Source organism: Lagopus muta, chromosome 24 (assembly GCF_023343835.1).
Source record: "Lagopus muta isolate bLagMut1 chromosome 24, bLagMut1 primary, whole genome shotgun sequence".
NCBI classification, from domain to species: domain Eukaryota; kingdom Metazoa; phylum Chordata; class Aves; order Galliformes; family Phasianidae; genus Lagopus; species Lagopus muta.
The window spans coordinates 5,037,635-5,058,274 of record NC_064456.1 but is presented as its reverse complement, the minus strand read 5'-3'; the positions used below and the strand labels follow the sequence as shown (position 1 = coordinate 5,058,274).

General features: G+C 50.2%; 1 protein-coding gene across 3 annotated transcripts in view; it reads left to right on the top strand.

Annotated features, from left to right (window-relative positions):
* Positions 1 to 20,640, top strand: part of CCND3 (cyclin D3) — a 37,827-nt gene that overhangs the window by 4,984 nt on the left and 12,203 nt on the right. Inside the window, exon 1 of one of the 3 annotated variants that reach the window (XM_048925822.1) lies at positions 20,175 to 20,440. The exons of the other annotated variants lie outside the window; for them this stretch is intronic. Coding sequence (XP_048781779.1) covers positions 20,243 to 20,440 — 198 coding nt within the window. The 5' untranslated portion in view covers positions 20,175 to 20,242. Of the gene's footprint in view, positions 1 to 20,174; positions 20,441 to 20,640 lie in introns of those variants that run through there. 3 annotated transcript variants of the gene reach the window in all.

Genomic DNA, 20,640 nt, shown 5'->3' with positions numbered 1-20,640 from the left:
TGAGCATCTCTGGGCTGGAGCCTGCTCCTCACCTCAGCCATCTGTCTGACCTGTAGATGTCTTAGCATTGCTGGAGGAGGTGCTGGAACAACGAGGTAGGCTTGGTCACTGGTAAGACAGATGTCAGCAGTAAAGCTGGGCCAGGATAATGTCTCCTGTCTGCTTTTTGCACACTTCCCTCTGTGGAAAGCATGCCAGTGGAAGCCATGTCTGCTCTGAGCCAGAGCTGCATTGCCCATGCCTTTGATATCTTGCAAAGGGCAAGGTGCTGCTGCTGGCCCCACGGGGTGATAGCGCTCATGCTTCAAGGTAAGGCTTGCAACCTGCACAGCTCAGCAAAGGCCACTTTACCACATTTGCGTTTCTTACTGCTGTCTTTGACAAATATCTGTTGTTTCAGGAAACCACACACTGGGTGTTGCCCTTCCAGGGTAGGGGTGGGGGAGGAATCCTGCTCCCTCAGGCACAGATCCACGGGGTCCTGGGATCCTGCTGCTCTCTGGATCGGGCTGGGGCTGTCTCCTCCCGCTGAGCAAGGTGAAGCCGTCTGTGTTGTCCCCAGGCATGGAGCATGTGGGGCCAGCAGAAGTAATTCCTGAAGCCGATCATGAGCTGTGTTGTGAGTGGGTAGAATGTAAATTTGGAAACTTCTGAGCTACAGTTGTGCACATTTGCTTATCCAGCTGGGCTTGGGATGTGGAGCTCTGTGGAGCTCTTCACACTTCTGCAGGGCAGGAAAGCTGTTTGAAGGGGTTGTGAAGAGCCCCCATTCCTCAGCAGGGGCTCACACGTGGATACTGCTTCTTGAAACCATCCTGGGTTGGACTGAGAAGCTTTACTGGCTTATGGAGATGCTTGCCATAGTGGTGGGAGATGTAATGCAGGCTCTTCTGTGTGCTGCTGGGCCACACTGACTATAGTACTGGGTTCAGAAGGGTGTCTGGTTCTGGCTAGGCTGTTGGTTGTTGCATATAGCAAGGTACTTCCTTTTCTCTACTTTTTTTGAAATGGAAGAAGATAGCTTAAGAACAATCAGTAATTTGACTGGAAAAGTTGTAATGCTAAGCAGTTGTCTAGCTTTGCAAGAGTGGGATTGAGTGGGGTTACCATCACCTTTAAATACCTGTTAAAATCTGTTGTTTTAAGAATGTTGGCATTCCTGAGCAACGCACTTAAAGGAAATGCCGTTATCTGTAAATTGGAGCTTGGTGTCTGATGACAGTCACTTTTTCCTCCCAGTGGGATCCTGGAAATACAGATGCAGTAGCAATGGAAACATAGGACTGTTTCACACCAGCTGCTCTGTGAAAGCTTTGGGTGCTGAAAAACCTTATCCTCTCCCACCTATTCTCATTTCCTTGAGACAAAAAAAAGCCTCCAGATCTTGTCATGGAAGAAGCATAAGCTGGGAAAACAACTTTTTTTTTTTTTTTCAGTTGACCCTCTGTACGGGACTCTGGTCCAAAGGCTGTTAGTCTACAAGTCCTGAATCGATCAGACCCAATGGGAACCCAGAACTGAATCCCATCAGAGATCTGCAGCGCTCCAGACTGGCGGTGTAGCATCACTGCTTGGGCCTTGTTAGCCAGGCGGAGCAGTTTGCATTTCTGAGGGCTCCAGAAGCAGCAGGGACAAGGGGTGAGGCAGAGATAGAGGGTGGCAGCAGCTGTTCAGGATGTGTTGCTGATTCTGTGACATCTCCCACCCTTTTTGGGAATTGAGAATTTGGAGCAAGACAGAAAGAAAGAAGAAACAGCTGCTGATAAAGCCTTGTGGAGATGACAGCCCTGTTCTCAACGGCCTGCAGCCCACAGCATGTCTCTGAGGGCCTGTGCCAGCTGGGAGGCAACGATAGGCTTCATTGCTTGCTCTTGCTATTCATCTCCCTGGGCTGGGCATGGGGATGGATATCATCTCCTTTCCTTCCGACTCCTTTCCTTCCTCTCATGTCTCTGCTTCTTCCTCTGTGAGTGCAAAGCTCTCTGTAAGCCCTGTTAGCTTGCCCTGGCTGTGCTGCAGGCTCTGCTCATTGACATTTTCTGCTGTGCAAATCCCAAGGGGCTTTCAGCCTTAGTCCCCTGAGGGGTCCAGTCTAGTGAAGGCAGTAAGACACCTACAGATCATAATGAAAAGCACTCACTGGAGCTCAGGGCAACGAGGAGCAGGGGAAGCTGCTGCAGGGTTAGGCATGGGGCAAGCTTTCTGCGGCTGTGAATCCCTCTGGTTTGGCCAGAGGGATGGGATCTGTGGGGCTAGGGGTAGCAAGGATTACAGCGGTCTGTGGACATGAGGAGGACATGAGGGCTGAGTCTGTGCTGTAAGGGGCTCGTTGGGCAAGGAGGGCTGAGAGCTGGGAGGGCGTGCGGTGTCTTGCAGAGCGCGCGTTTCCTCCACCTAACCTACAACAGGGTCTGTTTTAACTGAGTCTTTGAGGATCTGATAAAATGAGTTCCCATGCCCTAAACAAGGATCCTGTGGCTTCGGGGTGTACAGAGGGCTGCAGGCCATGTTTCACGTGCAGACAACTGTTACCACGTGCCATTTTTCTTTCCTTTTTTTTGTATAACGAATGGGGTCCCCACATCTGGTTGTGACGGTTAAACAGGCTCGATTTAATCATAGACTGATATAAGATGCAGAGAGAAAAGAGGGGAGAAGGGTGAGAAGCACAAAGCACCTGCTTACCCCCGGGCAGCATGCCCTATTCTGGGCCATGCTACATGCATGGCAGCCAGTATGCAGGGAAGGTGGGTTGCACAGATCCTGCCTGCTGGGAAGTCCTGTGCCTGGGGCCTTTTGCAAGGTTTTCTGCATGTTCCATTGGGGTAGGGTGGGAACAGGGCAGGGGTGTTGCAAAGAGGTTAGGGCTGGCTGGAAGGACTTGGTTAATTTGCCACACAGCAGCTTTTGCAGCAGCACAGGGTGTGTGTTGGGGGGTAGAGACAAATCTGATGACTTCCACGAATCAGGAAATCTACTCCCTGAGAGCAGGTTGTTCCCTAACTATTAATTAGAGGCTGCTTAAATTTGTTGGAAAGCATGCAATGCTCTGTCAAAGTAAAAATCTTCTCTTCTGCGAGAAGTTCTTGGAATCAGGATTTTGGAGCTGGAACCAAGAACTGGGAGAGCCTATGCAACCTCACAGGAGCTGGCTTGTTCCTCTGGGATCTGAGCATTTTGCTAAGATGCCTTGGGTTTGCCATCCAACCTTGCACCAGGTTTCATTTTTGCTCCCACCTCCATGCATCTTTTGCAGTGGATCTGCATGTTAACTCAAGATAGCAGTTTTTCCTATCCCTTCTTTCCTCCCTCCCCTCCACCCCCAACTCACTTATGAAAGCAGATTTGACATGTGCTAGATCCCGAGATTTAAAAAAAAAAAAAAAAAGGCATTACAGGAGAATATAAGCAACAGCTCAGGAGGGGAAAGCATTCTGAAAGAGTTGACAAGGCACAACCAGGGTCTGCCTTGGGTGCAGCTGGGAAGGGGCCTTACTTCTGGCAAGGGTTGGTGCCAGGTCTGCTGCTAGGCTCTGGAGGCCTTTTGGCAGAGGTTTTGAAATCTGATTTTTCTTTCTGCAGCCAAGTGAGATTTTTATCAACTTCCTATCTGAGAGCAGAAGTCAGCTGGTGTAGGAGTACTGGCTCGTGTCCTCCTGCCCCATGCCTGTACATGTGGTGGGGGTGGCAAGGGTGCTGGCAATGCAGGACCTGCAGCTTGCGCAAACGGGAGATGAAAGGCAGGGTACAGCCCTGTAGGTCAGTGAGATAGTGTCCTGTTTGCTCTTTCCAACACAGCACAAGCCAATCGTGCTGCATGTAGAACGTGCTCCTGCTTAATCGTTGCTGTGTCCAGTTTCATCTTGCCTTTGTGGCTGATGGCCCACATCAAACTCCTGCACAAAGAGCAGAGCAGCCAATTGCACCACTTCCTGCAATGGAGGTAAGTCCGAGTGCAGAGACCTCGCTGTTGCCTGCACTCCAGGATGAGTTGAGGCCCAAAACAGCCTTCTTGTGGCCTTGTAGCCTACTGCCACACGTACTGCTCCTGAGAAGTAAAGCACAGTGTGTTTCAGAGAGCTCCATTCTGCATTCTGATGTTCAGTTGCAGCAGAAGTGAGTGGCATTTTACCAGCACAAGGGAGGCAGAGTGGAGCCGGTCCTTGCCTCATGCAGATGCACACAAATCCACTTGGTGTGACCCAGAAGTCATTTGCACAAACTTGCTTCTCAGTGTTCCTTTGCATATGCAGCTGGCACTTTCTCTTGCAAGGGCTTTCCACTTGTAAGTGGTCTGTCTGAAACTCAAGGATTTGGGGATTTGCTGTTTTCAGGACAGATCTGGTTTCTGTATGCACATGTCTTATGGAGGAGCTGGGCTTGGGCAAGCACAGATGGACTTCAGGCTTGTGGAAAGTACCTTTCAAACTATCCCTGTTTAAATTTCTAGCCTGAGCCAGAAAATTAACAGAGGGGAGGTCTGACTTTTTTTTTTTTTTTTGTCCATTGTATTCAATTTAATTCATGATCAGAGCCTGGATCAACCTCTCCACTGGAAATACCCGAGAAAGTCTCTGATTTGGCAGAGATTTCCCCAAATTCTTCAGCTGGGGGTGTGACCCTTCTCATTGTTAGCCAAAAAGCATCTCAGCACTTTTTTGTCATCTTACACAGAGCCAGCTGTGGCTGCTCAGGCCACCTCCTCAACCCTGGCCTGATAAGATACTGACATGTAGGTCAGTTGCTCTGCATTGCGTGGCTTGATTGATGTAGGTCTGTGATACCCAGATGATGAGCACCGTCAGAGTAAGTGCAGAGCTTGGCAGAGGAGAGTCTCAGTTCTGATTAGAGCATCTTGGTGTTGCCAGCACATGTAATACTGCTACCAGCATGTGCAATGAGGTGTGAGAGCAGCAGAGATGGCACTGGAGCTGGAAGGGTTTACGTATTCATGGTTGTGACAGTGCATGCAGGGAAATAACCACTGAAATGCTTTGTGTGCCACTGTCTGTCTTCAAAGGGCTTCTGCCACGTTTGTCTTCTGCCTCACATACATCTGTTGTTTTTTTCTTCTTTTCAATGCAGCTGTTAAAGCTCTTTGAAATTATCAGCTTGCAGTGCTGTAGGGTAAATGCAGGACACAGGGTGGGCCTAAACACAGTGAAATTATTTGATGGCTGAAGACCATCAGTATAATCTCTGCTGCCAGAATGCATTTCAGCTTAGTACATCCAAAGGGGTTTGCAGAGTGAGCTCAGAAGTGTCCATATGCACAGCCAGACAGGTTCCTTAAGAACCTAGCTGGGTCTGCAGGGTCTTGGCAGGCAGCTTTGCAGGTGCAAGAAGTGGCAGGAGATGGAAGTGGAAATTTGTCTGTCTGTAAGGCACCACTGTAGTTCTCAGCTGTGCATCCAACCATCAATCTCAGCAGGTGAGCAGAGATCGTTGCTGAGCATCTATTTTCTCCTTCTTAACTTACACTGTGCAGGAAGTAAATAAATACACATACTTCTAATGTGTTTGTCAGCTAAATGCTGGCAGAAGTTAAGTTTGCATATTGTGGGGCTGAATGCTGTTTGCTTAACACTGCATGTGAGCCCATTGAAATTGGTGAGGTCTCAAGGGTCTAACTGGCGGCAGATGCCAGCCCTCTGAGCCCTCTGTGTCTGGCTGTCTCAGTGGCTGGCACGCAGGCACAGCACCCTGTAGCCCTGCTGTCATTAGCCACAGGGTGACCTTTCTGCTCCTTGGCATGCAGCACTCAGGATGGGTGCCCATGGTTTGGATGGTTGGAACTGTGAAGATAGGAGTCTGGTCTTTGTTTTGTAGCATCTCTTAACTCCAGACCCCCACTAAGTTCAGGAGCACTATTGCACAGTTCAGTTTATTAGCTAAGTAGGATCAACTGTAATCTCATGCTGTGTATGCCTGAAAATGAAAGATGTACAGCTGCCATGGTTATCAAATTGGTATACAGAGCTGAGTAAATCTGCTGACCCAAGTAGGAGCTTGCAGGGCATGCAGTTAGTGTTTCTGGTGTCTCTGGTTGATTGTTTGCAGTAATGGCTGTCACTGAGATGAATGTGAGTCTCCTCTCCTAGAGATGCATCATTATCTCTGTCCTGAAATGACTCATGCAGGCACTTGGCATCGCTGCATAGCAGCCTATAGGGAGGGATGGGGAATGAATTTTCTTGAGGAATATAAGGAGTCAAAGCAAAAGGTGTCGTGTCAATTTTAGAGCAAAAAGATTGAGGCAGGCATTTGTCAATTTACATAGGCTTTTGGGCTTGACTGGGCTCTCCTGAGTCCCATCCCAGCCTCTGGCACCTGCTTTTCTGGGAGCAAAAGGTTTCTGAGTATTTTAGTTCCTATAGGTGGTGATGTAGCAGCTGCATGCAAGTAGCAGGGGTGCTGTGTGCTTCTAGGATGTTTTCCATTAGTGCTTACGTGTGCCAGTTTCTTCCTCTGCACTGTGTATTATTTTGGATCACCCAAGTTTTTAACCTAGTCACCACTTTCATAAGTAAAAACACAACGCCCATGTTTCCTATTAACTTGGCACCTTTGCTTCTTCACCCAATTCAGTGCAGCAGAAGGGAGAAGCGGCACATCCAGCTCATGTTGGTGGAGAAAATTGTGGCAAAGGCAAAAAGAGGTTTAGCAGCTCCCAGCCATGCCGTACATGAGATTTTGGAAAGGAAATGAAAAGCAACTTTTCCCATGGGAACTACAGAGGGAGGCAAACTGAACTGAATGGAGGTCTCATAAATCAGTGACGTAGGCCTTTGACTTTCTGTGCTGTAGCCTCGGGCAGTTGGTGTTTATATGCCCAGTCAATAATTAAGAAAAAGCAATGAATGTGAAAATGCAGCAATTACAGAAATGCAGAGTTCTATGAAATCTCCTTCCATCAACCTCAAGCAGCAGAAGGGGAAACTGAGGCAACGTGCATGGTGTCATCTGGCTGGGGGCCATGCAGAACATCAGCCCTGCAGGGAGTGATGAACACGCACCAAAACAGCTGTTCTCCTGGATGCTCATCTTCCTCACCTCCGCCCCTAGTGAGGGAGGAAGAGGTTAGGCAGTGTGAGTGGCAGGGACACCTATGTTTTGTTCTGGTTAGCAGCTAAACGTGTGTTGCATGGGTTTTGTTTGTCGAGAAGCAGCAGCAGTATTTGTGCTGCCTGTGTGAATCTAGCTGGCAAAGCACATTACAGGTATTAACCAATTCATCATCATTAAACTGCAATGATGGGGTTTTCCAAAGCTGTCGCTGTTGGCCTAAGCTGCAGTAGCTGTGATGGGAGAGGAAAAAAAAAATGTTAAGCACATTTAAAATACAAGAGCCTAGGGAGATGTGATTCAGTACGTATGATCTCAATTCTCCATCAGCTGTCATCAGAGTTCCTTCCAGTTTGTCACTGATTAAATGCAGCTTATTTTCACCCAGTTGCAGTAATCAGTTTGTGTCCCCTGCTGCTGTCCCTCCTAAGCTCAGGGCTGGTAGAGGAGTGGATTTTGCTCTGTGCCTTTAGCCTGGATGCCAGCTGAGCACTTGGAGTCCTGTCCCTTCTGCCCATCATCAGCCCCGGCGTGGGGCTTGGAGGTAAGTCAGGCTTTGTACAGCTCTTAGCACCAAAGTCAATCTCACCCGATCTGTGTGCCCGTTTAGTTCACGGACTTTCTGTCAGCCTGCAGCAGTTAAAAGTGCACTAGTGCACTGCATCTGTCTGTGAATGGATTCTCTTATCCTGCACTTATATTCCCTGCAAGCTGATCACCTGCTTGGCCTGCAGTTGTGATTGCAGAGCTACCTTTAGAAGTGCAGTCAGTGCTGCCTTTTGCCTTCCCTGTGTGTAGGGTAGGGCCCTGCTAATGCCTTAGGCAACCTCTTCCTCTCACCTAGGTGTTAAGAGTCAGTGCTGGGACTTACTTGCAGTTGTTTATTTTCTTTCTTCTCTCGAAGGCAGCTAGATTCTAAGAAACCCAGGCAGGGAAACAGCACAAAGGGACCTTCTTCTTATCTCTGACCTTTCTGGCAGGGATGCTTGTTATGGGGTGGCCTCCAGGACTCAGATAATTCAGGAGGTGGTGTGCACGATTAGGCATTGAGACACCACCTGCAAAGGCCTGGTAAAGAGCTGCAAGTTGGCAAGCAAAGGGAGAAAATGAATCAAGGAAATCTCTGTGCCAGGAGGTGGTGGAAGGCCTGGGTGGAGGGTGGGGCCCAGCAGGGGCTTTGCAGAAGGGTAACGGGTGTGACTGTGGCCTTTGAGTTCCTTGCTGGTGAGGGCTGCAGTGAGCTGAGTGCTGGAGGGTTGCTGCCTGCAGCCTGTGCCCTGCCCTGTGCAAGCCCAGCAGGCCCCTGTTTTACGTTTTTTTTTCTTTATCAGCATGGAAGTGGGCGAGGGCAAGAGAATGGGTGTCTGTGCTGGCTGTAGGTGTACAGGTTGGGTGCACTTTAAGAATTGTAGTCTGAGGAAGCACATCTCGGAGCCAGGCTTTGAATTCCCATGTCCCAGTCATGCCGTGATGCATGAGGGCCTTGCAGACACTGCCGGGAGCAGCAAAGTCAGGCAGTGCCCACTGCCAGCAGCTCCTGTGTCTGCTACGAACTGGTTTCCAGAAGGACTGGAGCTTTATGTGGCTGAGGACTGCTTTTCTGTAGCAGAAGTGTTTTGTCTCATTTCTCCCAGGCTGTCTGAAACTTGCAGGAACGTTGCTGGTATCACATCAGCCAGACTTGATTGAGATTGGCCAAAGGCTGAAGAATATATGGAAAGGGAAGGACTGACCCACACAGCGAGATTGCATATGACTGTTTCTTCACAAAATAAGACTGGAACTCTAAAAGATCTCGGTTTCATCCTGATGGAGAAGAGGAAGATGTTTGTGGGATGGGAAAAATATTTCCTGCCCATCTGCAGTCCTGGAGGGAGACCCGCTGCGGTCAGCCGGGCTGCAGCAGCATGGCTGGACGGACAGACAGACAGGACCACAGGGCGTGCTTGTGTCCGGCAGCCTCCGTAAAAATTCCCCTGGTGTTTTGTTTTCCCCTCATCTATGTTTAGGCTGTAGTGACCCAGCTCCAGTTTCCTTTTTTAATTAATGGCAGCACGGAGCTCTGCCCATGCTGCACCAGTTGTGATCTGCTGCTGAGCTGCAGGAGGCTTATTTGCCAGCATCAGGCGAGCTGTAGAAGCACTGATGGTGCACTGACGTGAAGTGCACTGTATTAACATAGCTTCTTTATGGATATGCTAATTTAAAAATAGCTAAATGGCTTTGCCGATCTGATCCCATTGTGTGGCGGGATGAGTAAAGGTTTTTTCTGGGCTGAGGAAGGGAAGAAGTCCATTTCCACACAGCGGCTCCAGCGAAGCAGCTCATGGCCAGCCGGATCTGAGCTGTGCCCTGCAGAGCTGGGCCTGGCAGTGGGCACAAAGGCTGTGCTGGAGGGCTGGTGGCAGGGAGAGCAGCGCCTTTGGCAGCAGCCTGGACTCGAGCAGCTTCACCCAGGAAACCAGGGCCCAAATTGTCCTTGCTTTCCTGTGGCTGTTTCTCATGCGACTCCTTTGTCTGCCTTATCTAGCTGGACTGGCACCTCTTCAGTCTCGCCTTGAGTGCATGGTAGCGCTGGGCTCAGATCCGGGGGTGGGGGGCTTCTGTACGATTATAAAGCAAATCATAGCTGCTGCTTCCCCATCCTGGAGCTTGCACCACTCCAAGGAGGCAGGCCACTTCAAAGTGCTGTCTGGGAGCTGTCGCTACAAAAGCTAGCACTCGGCTATTAAAGTCTCCAAATCCTGACTGAAGCTCGTTAATTTACACCAAGTTAATTACTAAGTCCGTTTCCAAGAGTCTGATCTGAGTCGTCCCATTGCTCCGTGTCATTTTCAGGGAGAATTAAATCCTCTGCTTAAATGTTTATAGCATTGTTTTAAAGACATAATCGCGTAGCTTCTTTAGCCTGGGAGTTTTCTACTGTCTTGAAGGCTTTCAGCATCATTAATAAATGAACATATTAATGATTAATCACCTAAATATGAATGGAGTAGGCTTGGTGCCAGATAAATGCAGAATAAATGCATATGCCCACTCCACCGCACACGTGTACTTTGGAGTCTCTGGCAGCAATCCCACTGAAATCGGTGGAGAGTTGTGCTCCTCCTTTACTGGGGGGAAGCTGAGGCACATGGTCTGTCCAGGCCAACAAGCAAGGCAGGAAGGAGCTACAAAGATAATCCCAAAGCCCCAATGCTTCCTGGCTCTTTCCAATGTGTGCTTTTTGTTTTTACTATGAACGCTTCTTGCATATTTTTATGCTATTTCTTATTATCTGGATGAAGAAATTAGTGTTGCCCATTCTCTCTGGGAAAATTGCTAAGATACTAGAAAATAGAAATTGCTGTGCTGCTGAGACTTAACTCCAAGGAATGCAGAAGAGCCTCCTGTGTGGAGACCAGGGATAATTTGCAAGAGCTGTTACTGATATCAACTCTGAAGCGTGTGATTTAGCATCTTTTCTTACACTTCTTATAATACAAGATAATCTTGATATCTGAGCCCCTTCTGGCTTGTAATCGTGCTTAGGAATCACAAGAAGTTGGCATTGTAGGCTGGAAAGGAAGTGGCAGGAGCCAGGACTGGTTGTTAGCTGTCAGACCCCAAAAGGTCATGCTTAGGTTGGTGCACTGAGAGGAACGAGGTAGGAGTGCTGTTGCAAATGGAAAACATTTCCATGCACTGCACTGTTGTCTCTAGGAAACCTTTCAAGCATTCCCAGACCCAGCAATTCACTACCAAGACCCAGATCTCGTTCCTTTCACTACAGACGCCAGTGAAAAGTTTTTTTTTTCCAAGTAGAATCTGCTCCTGGCTCCACTGGAGCTGCTCACAGCTTTTGTTCCAAAATGAAGCCCTTCCATATTCAGCTGCGCTTTAGGCAGCAGCACATCTCCTGGTCCGTAAGTGGGTACAAGGGAGCTGCCTGCTAACCCAGCGTGTGAGGCAGGGGATCGACCCATTCCCCCAACAGCTGCGTTGTGAATCAAGCACTGAGTGCTAACTGCAAACCTGCGTGCAACTTGTCTGCCCCAGAGCATGACCACAGGAAAGGGATGGTGTCCAAAATAGCAAGCGATGCACTGATGCCCTTCAGCAGTGCCAGGCGAGCCAGCGGACATCAGAGGAACATTGGACCGTGGAGGGGCTTCCAGAGGCTCTCAGTTCTGCTGGTGCATCTGCTCTCAGCATCAGGCACGGGTCAATCCTCTCAGGCTTTTTTTTTTTCTGTGTGTGTTATTTTTGAGCTATTTTCTCAAAGGGACCCAAAGGACCTGGAGTCACTCCAATTTCTTTGGCCAATTGCAGGGTATTCAAGAGATCTAAGTAGCAGTGAGGTCTCTTAAATGTCATCTCCCACCACTTCCAAACTTTCTTTTTTCCCTTCAGGGCCTCCTGTTCTTTCCCCCTCTGTAGCAATTAAGAGTTCATCCAGTTCCCAGCTGACCTGGGCTCTTCTGTTAACTCTTGGAGGTAATCTGTGCTCCTGGCCTCAGCATCTCACAGGGATCAGCTGCTGTGCTGTATGTTTGACTTTCTCCTGAGTTTTTTAGACCATGATTCTCTTGACCTTCTGCACTGCAAGGACTGTCAGCTGCCAAGCAGGGCAAGACCACATAGCTGAGAGGCTGGATCCTGCAGGAGGGTTCCCAGGTCACCTTCCAGCATGCTGGGCCTGGCGCATGTTCCCAGGTGGCAACCTTAGGGCAGGCCATGACTCTCAAAGTCTCTGTTCAGATAACCAGAGCCGTGCACTGTAGTGACCACAGGATTACACCTTTAAATCAAACAGCTCTCGTCTGTGTGAAATCTTCATCTTAGATGTGGAATGGGAGGGGCAGCTTTAGAAAAAAAGGCTCAGCTGCCTCCAAGGGTAATCCAGACTCTGTTCTTCCGCCATTGCCTTGAGAACAAAAAGATTTGCTGGCTGCTGAGTGCCTCAGAAAATGCAGCCCTTGATCTGGATCTCCCCCCTGCTTCCTTGCCCTCCATTTTCTTTCCCTTTCTGGCTTTCCTAGCATCCATGCATGCATCTTACCAGTTTCTGTCTTGATTTAGGGTGAGAATTCAAAATCATGTGCCAATTTGACGTTTGCCTTATCTGAATGCAAGAAGTGGTTGGAGCTCAGGTGGGAGGAGAAACAAGTCCCTCTGCTTTCCATCACATGAGCTACTCAGAGCTCAGCCTGGGAAGCAAAAGTTCCTTGGCTGAATGTGACGGCACCATTTCCTCCTGTCACCTTGCCAGCTGAGCTGCACACATTTGTCACGGAACAAGCAGAACAGTGCATTTCAGTTTCCTTGCTTTGCTCAGTCCTCCACAGGCATCTTCCACCGGCTGCCTGCAGCTCTCTGCCCACGCCATTCTCTCCTGCTTGCCCTGCTGTGCTGGGTGGTAGGGGTCTCTCTCCTTTACTTCCTTCAAGGCTCGTGTTAAGTTCAGGTTGGTCAGGGGACCAGACTGGTCCAAAATGCCAGAGAAGAAAGTGTGAGTCCAAACCAGCATCTCCTGTTTGAGCATCTAAAGCTGCCGGGCCAGCGTTTTTCTGCTGCTTGCAGTGGGCTTTGGAGTGCATATTTGAAGAAGTTTTTATCGTCGTAAGTTTCTGGTAGGCCTGGCAAGCATTGTACTCCGTGGTGCCAGTTCTGAGCTGTTGCAGATAATCAGCAGCTGTGACATGGGCTAGTCAGCAGTTCTGCGCTTGCCATTGCTTAGAGCCTGCTCTGGGACTGGCACAGTGGTCCTGGGCAGGGAGTCTCCCCACTGAGGAGGTAATGAGGAGCCAACACCATTTGCAAGGTCCCTTTGTTTGCCAGGCTATGGGAAATCATCCAGAGAGGAGTTTACAGCCCTACATCACAGAGCAGTGGAAAATATGTGCAAGTGAGTGCCATACAGATCAGTGCCTGGGGCAAGAGAGCTGTGTCTATGGCACCAAGCACACAAGAATGTGTCTGAGAGGAGCTCAGCACTGATGTTGTCCCTGCAATGTGTTTGATTGTGGTGGAGAGCTCTGAGCCCTGGCTTTTGCTGGGAACTGTGGGCTCCCTCTCCAGGTGGCCTTGTCTGCCAGGAGCACCGAGCAAATCCTTTTGGTGCTCCTTGCCCCAGTTTCCCCATCTGTAGGTGAGGATGCTCCTGCACTCCTTTGCAGTCTAAGCACTGCCATCCCATCATCTCTCCTTCCCCAGCTGCTGATGGGGGGACAGTTTCAAAACACTGGCAGCAGTTGTGGGTTCTTCAGTGTGACACGGATACTGTGGGCTGATCGCTTTGTGGGAGCACACCCAGCCTGCTTTCGGGTCCTCTGCTCCCATCCATGTGCCCACAGCAGGCTGCTTGCTGTCCTAACGTTAATGCTTGTTTTGAGGACATGGTCTGCCACCTCGCTGTGTAAAGAATGCTGAAGAGCTACAAAAATAAGCTCAGAAGCACTCATGCCTGATTGCAGGAGCCTGTTTGTCAGTTGACAGTGGGAAGGAAGTTGGTGTTTTAATTGCTGCAGGCAGTATCCCTGTAGGAGCCTGACGCTGGCATGGCAGTACCTCTCATTCCCATCCCCTGCGTGTTTCTGCACACACGGAGCAGGAGGGCAACAGGTCTGACTGGGTGGCTGCTGTAGGAATAGTTGAACAGGGCACAGTACCAATTTTTCCAGCTCAGCACAGTCACATAAACCACTATTGATTTCAGCTTACCATTTCAGTGGCTCAGGAGGCAAAAGTATCTTCTCTCACCTCACTGCTGTGGTGCTAGGAGAGGCAGGGCTGTGATGCTATGCTGCAGGGCTCAGAGCAGGCATGGAGCAGCAGGTTGGTGTTGGAAGAAATGGTTAATGTGTCAGGCTGCTGCTCGAATTGCTCCACCAGAGATCTGCCTAAATACAGCAGAAGTGCTCCTTGCTCAGTGATGTGTATTCACTCACAGAGTATGTCTCATTAGCATGTTGTTAATGTCAGTAATTATTGATGATACGAATGCAGGAGCATATGTAGATAATATACAACTAGCAGAAGTGCTGGGAGAAATGCATCCATATGTTACGATGGATATTAGCATCTCAGTGAAGTTGATCTTCTTCTATCTGCTGAGATGTGTGGAGGGACCGGGATGTGGCAGTCACAAGAAACACGGTGACATCTGTGCCCCTGGGAGGGCTGTTGATGAGCACACTGATACTCAGCAAAAGAGACTTCCGAGAGATGCCTTGTGCTGCTGTGTGGATTGTATCTGATTTCCATTTATTAACACATAGGTCTGACATTTTGCCTTTACCTGTAATTAATCGCTGTGCCTTGTAGGTCCTCAAAGTTTTCCTTTTCTGGCTGCCATCTGAACTGCTGCATGTGTTCCTCACTGCCCAGGTAGAGGGGACGCATTCTGTCCTAAATGCATTGACCTACTGTGTGCCAAAGCAGTTTGGCTGCAAAGACGGGGCTCTAGGGCTGCCGTTGGGGCTGCAGGGCCGGGGATCTGCCATGCACAGACGTGGGCTGGGAGCAGCTCAGCTCAGTGCCCACTGCCATCTGAGCGAGGCGGCGTTGGTGCAGGATGTTTCCTTTCAGTTACAGCAGGGTGTGAAGTGAGGGCAGCCAGCGGGCTCACAGTAAAGGCTTGCCTGCAAGGTCTGCCTCCAGTTCACAGCTCTTGTAGGCTGTGCTCAGGCAGTGCTGGAAGGGAGCAGCGAGCCAGGTGCACTGCGAGTGGGGAAGTCAGGGAGTATCAATCTGTTTCTTTCTTTCCCCCAAACACTCCTAGGCCCACACACACACTGTCCTGTCCTGCCTCCCTCCAAGGACTCGGACCTGGCACAGGCTCAGCTCTGATGACATTCCTGTCCTCCCATCACTGGCACTGCGGAATCTCTGCAGCCGGAGAGCTCAGTCTGCTCAGGCCCAGCCTGCACCCCTCACTGGAGCAGCAGTGTGATGCTGCTGTTATCCTCTGCTTGTCTAAAGGGGAACGAGGACCAGTGTCCCCTCCAGCCTTGTGCAGAGACGTGCCCCTTCTTCTCCAGCTGGCCGTCCGAGTTAAACCCAGCCCTCCTGACCGCCAGCCCGCTGTGCTGCCTCGCAGTGCTGGCTGTGGCCTTGCTGCTGTGCTCTGCTGCCCGCCCTGCTGTTCTGGGAAGAGTGGCTGTGGGCAAGAACCCAGGGAGCAGCCATGGCAGTCCTATGGCATACCTGGCTGCAGTATGCAGCGCTGAGTGCAGATCTCCAAAGTCTTCCCTTCTCCCTGCTGTATTCCAGCTGGGCCAGTCCCCTGCCTCATCACTTCCCTTTCTGCAGTGCAGCCCATGGCAAATTCTGCCTGTGCTGATGGGAGCTGTTGTGCTGGCTCCAGCTGGCGCTAGCAGACAGGCCGTAGGTACTGGCACTGTCATGTCAAATGAGAGATGCCACGCAATCCAACGTGCTTAGAAAAACCCAAACACATCCAGTCTGCTGAACAGGGCACGTGAGACATACGTAGACAAGAAGATCATCTCAGTGCAGGGAATGAAAAGGGCAGGAAGGATGGGCACGGGAAGGGTGCTTGAAAAAATACATATTTTATGTTTAAAATTTCGGGGTGGTATTTTTTAACAATTTGCATAATTGGCTACCACAGATATTCCCCTGAAATTAACTAAATATATCACAAGTGGGGGCTTTCCAAGCCCTGTTAGCTTTCTGAAATTGATTGGTTTCAACTTTGCCTTTTTTTTTTTTTTTTTTTTTTTTAGTCTTTCTTTCTATCTTTACCAGCAGAATTGGGCAGGTTTCTGAAATGTCTGATTTAGGAGCAAAACTGAGCATTCACCTGGGGCTGCTCAGTGTGCCAGGAGCCTGAGTCAATGACAATGGAGCTTAATTTTAGAATTTGTTAGGAAAAGGGAACCGGGGCAGAAAACAGCTGCTGAAATGACAGTTGAAGACCGACTTGTTTTAATGCTTTTTGTAGAAAGTCAGGTGGAGCTGCATTTAATGGTTAGCTGTGGCAATCTGTCCTGGCTCCACTGGGGTCAGATCTGGCCCAGCTGCTCTGAAATGGAGGCGCCCCAAAGCCATGACTGCATCTGGAAATCTTCTCCTAACGGATTTGCCAAAAGGGACTCGTTGGTGAAGTTCTCGTGTATGACTGCATCTCTCTGTTCCTGCTCGCACCTCTTTGCTGTCGGCAGGAATGGGCGCATGTGGGTGTAGAAGCCATGGATGTAACAAACTCACTACTTTTATTTCCATTTAAACGGAGGACTGGTCCAAATTACAGCAAAAGCTGCTCTAATATGGGGAGTGAAACTGACAGGAAGGTTGTATTTTGACCTTAGGAACACGGAGCTTTGTTCAGTAGGCTGGCGTACACCAGAGCCGGCCGTATCAGAGCGCTGCGGACAGTCGGTATTCAGATGATATCACTCTGAACTAATTAGTTGTACTCAAAAGTCTGACCAAGTCAGAGGAAAGGGAATGCAGTGGTTGCCAGTAATGGGAAAGCTATTAGGAAACACATCCCCTGGGTTAAATCCTGCAGCGTTACATTTTCCCAACTGCGCTTCGGTTCAGTGAAAGCTTTTTTCTTTTTTTTTTTTACCCCCCGAATTTTAAGAATGAATAAGATATGAAATAAGAGAGAGGGCTGCTATGGGGAGGAGCAGCTGTCTCACGTCGAAGCATGGGAGCAGGACTGGGAAATGCTCAGCTCCCCTGCATGGAGAGCCAGGGAACGGCTGCAGGAGCACGATGCTGTGCCCTAGAGTGCTGTCCTGTGAACACAGCCTGTCTTCGTGGGCACTGCTAGGGAAAACTGGATGTGAAATACAACAGATTGAGGGGCTTTGAAATCCTTAAAGCAGAAAGGGTGAAATACCGCCTGCGCTCTTCCCCTCTCATGCACAAAATGGTACCTGCTTTTCATTTTATTTGGGGGATTTCCTATAGCAAATCATATGGTTATTTGCTCATTGGATTTGGTTTGATGTATGTTGAGCAGTTTCGTGTTGATGTCACTGCTGACACTGTAGTTGCAGTATGACCAAGGACAAGGATGGCTTAGATCTTGGTAGATCAAAACTGGATGGGAGGCAGCTCTAAATGCATCAGAAAGCAGTGTGGAAAAAATACAGCTTCATTGAGAGCCTTTGGAACTACATCCTCCACCGATACCAAGTGATGTAGCTGGAAATTCCTGCAGAGAAGAGCTTTCAGAAATGCCCCTTCTCAATGGCCATCCCAGCCATGCCCACCACAATCAGCCCTGCATTCGCATCGCCCCTTTAAAAGCCCCAGCTGCTGGTCAGTCTTCGCAATTCATCCGAAGCATACCAAGAAAATGAGCCTGCTCTGTGATTCAGCAAAGAACAACACTGCTGGTTGGAGGTCCTGGAAGTCTGGAGGCTATCTGTTTTTTAATTTTTACTCTGAAGGAATTTCCTTTTTTAATGCTGCTGTGCTGTCTGTTGCCAGGGCCAGGAAGCTGACTATCTACGGGCAGCAGTGACCAAAATTTGGCTTTCCTGGAATTTTCTCTTTCCCCTCTGCACACCCACACAATAGGCTTCTGGGGACGCCCTCAGCCTGTAATTTGCCTTCCTAGCCTGATAATGTGGCTTGCAGAGGCACTGGTTTTGCCAAGTCATCATCTGGAAGGAAACTTTCTTATGCAACTGGCTGCATTCTCCCCCGGTGCCCCATGGGCCACAGTTGCCACCGAGCCCAGCTCCGGCCAGAGGGGCTGCCCTGCAGACACCGGGGAATATGGGAGCAAGACCATGAAGTCTGGAAAAGGGCCCGGAACTTTCAATTTCAAAAGACACAGCCCAGAAACCAGAAGGACCAAGAACCCAGTGCTGTGGTTTCCCTTTGCCTGACTAGAGAAAATAGCTGCTATTTTTACTAAAAATGTGGGACGTGGGGCCCTTCTCTTCCCCTGCACAAATGGGGGCCGCTCACAATGAGGGAACGGGGGAGTGGAGCTGGGGGTCGTCCCAGGTGAAAACCAGCAGGCTGCCCAACACAGACCTCTCCCGTGGATTCTTCAAATATTTCTTGCCCACACCACGGGAAGATTTATTTGTAGGGTGAAAGAAAAATGAACTGGAAGAGGGATTTGGGGATCTCACCTCACCTACAGAAATCCCTCTTTTTCTTTTCAGGGAAGGGGTGGAATTGATTGGATTCATTCTGCTGTCACCCTTTCTTTTCTCCAGCTCTGCATCACTGCTGTGTGGTATTCTGAGGGCATTCATCACAACAAATTGATACAGTGGCATCAGTCAGCAAATGAAAGCCGTCTGTGTGAGTGCAGAGGTGGGATCCCCACGTGTGAGATGTACTGATGTTCTGTATGTGACCTTTGTGTTCAGTGTCGTGAGTGGTATTGCAAATCTCTAAACTGATCAAAAAGATGTTTTTCATTTTCAGTGTGGAAAAAGAGAACAAAGATTTCAGTCTTGTTTTACTTATTAACTTTGTGTGTTCATTCTTCATTAAAAGACTTCAGGTGGCTGAAAATACAAAAATGTACTGAGCGTGTCAAAATGACACCCGTAGAAAGGAGTTATTGGGGGCAGTAGCTGTTGTGGCAAATCAGTTCACTGCTAGCTCCTTTGGTTCTTTGTTCCTTACCCTAAACGTATGTACAGGCATACATACTAAAGAATAACTCCAGCAGAACTGCCCAGAGATGTTCCTGAACCCTCTTTCGATGACGCTGCATCCCAAAAGCCCTCCATTATTCTGTTCCTTACGGAGCACAAGCAATTGTCTTCCCAGGACTGCAGATAGATTGCTGCTGTGAATTGGATTTGGGTTTATCTCCATCCAGTTCTGTGTATCTTTCCTCAGCACATCAGAATGCGATATATAATGCTATATTTGAATAAGTGCCCCATGCACAGATGTGGTTCAGCAGCGCGTGCTGCAAGGTGCTTCTTTTCAAAGGTTGAGACAGGTAGAAATGTCAGGGAATCGTGCAGTCCAGCAGTGAGAGACATGGCTGACGTGCGTTGTGTTTCCCACCTCTGACATTTGTGGCTGTAACCCATTGCTGCAGCAGATGCCGCGTTGCAGCACCATCCCAGGAGGGCACATTGCCTCCATCGCTGGTTTTGTGAACGTCCATAAAAATGGACCTCTAGAGCTTGAATTCTTTTAATTTTCAGACTCAAAGACAAACCTTGACATCCCAACTGCAGAATCTGCTGTGCGTTTTAGAGGCTGTTTTCTGGTGCAGTAGCAAAGTTGAGACATCCCAGTTTTTGTAGATGCTTAGAAACTGTATGGAGCAATGTGGGTGGGTTTGTGTCCTGCTGCCTTCAACTTCCCATGCCACAAAGCAGTTACTGCTGGGCCAGGTGCAAGCAGACTGAACAAAGTACCAGCCCAGGACAAAAACCCTGTGCTGCAGAAGGCACACTGCAGACTTATTTGAAAGACTTCAGCTTCCCTGAAAATTCCTGAAGTTGCTCAGGGTACAATTTGCAAAGGTATTTCCAAACTATTGTTCATTGTTCTGCAAAAACAGCGGAGCCCTGCAAGGCCTTATCTCTGCAGACACTGAGGTTGCTATCTGCTGAGGAGCTGCACCAGTCACAACGCGAGGGTAACTTTTGGAAGACAGCAGCCTAAGTACAGACTGGCTCCGAGTTGTGTACACAGCTGATTATTTTCCTAGCCTTGAAAGGCTCTGGCCACAAAAAGCAGGGGAAGGAATAGGACTGAACGCTGAAAAATTACTGTTAGAAACAGTAATGACGGGCTTGATGTGCATTCCTTGTGGGCTTGGGGACCGTCCCTTTGGAGCCTGCCTGGACATCCCTCGCCCTTACGGGCACTTCGGCCTCGCGGAGGCACCGAGAGCAGCTCCTGCAAACCAAACGGACCCGGGGGGGCCACGCGGCCGCCGGATGGGCCGGGACAGACCCGGGGGCGGCCGCTCTCCGCCTCCCCCCAACATGGCAGCGGCTCCCGCGGCCGCCCCACGTGCTGCCAGCCCGCCGCGCGCCGCGAGCCCCGCCACTTGGGGGGGCGTGGCCACCTCCGGCTTTCGGCGCGTTACGCCGAAGTTGCCCGCCGATTGGATGCGAGCGCCCAGGCCCCGCCCCGCCGAGCCGAGGCCCCGCCTCCCGGCGCGCCGCCCGCTCCCGGCGTCTCGCGGCCGCAGCAGCGGAGCCGGCGTTGCCCGCCCGCGCCCATGGAGCTGCTGTGCGTGGAACCCGCGGCTCGAGTACCGCGCGCCGGGCGCGACCCGCAGCTGCTGGGGGACCGGCGGGTGCTGCAGAACCTGCTGAGCCAGGAGGAGCGTTACAGCCCCCGCGTCTCCTATTTCCAATGCGTGCAGCGCGAGATCAAGCCCTACATGCGGAAAATGCTGGCGTTCTGGATGCTGGAGGTACGGCCCCCGCCGGCGCCTCCTCTACGCCTCCGCGCGCAGCTCCTGGCCCTGGCACCGGCGCTTTCTTGCACCCGTCGTCCCTCCCCGCAAGTCCCCGCGCCGGCGGGAAGGAGGCGGCGAGAGGCGGAGAGGAGGGCAGCTCCCGGCACGGTCCTTCGTGCGGCGTGCGGGGCGGCCCGGGGGGCGGCGGGGACGTT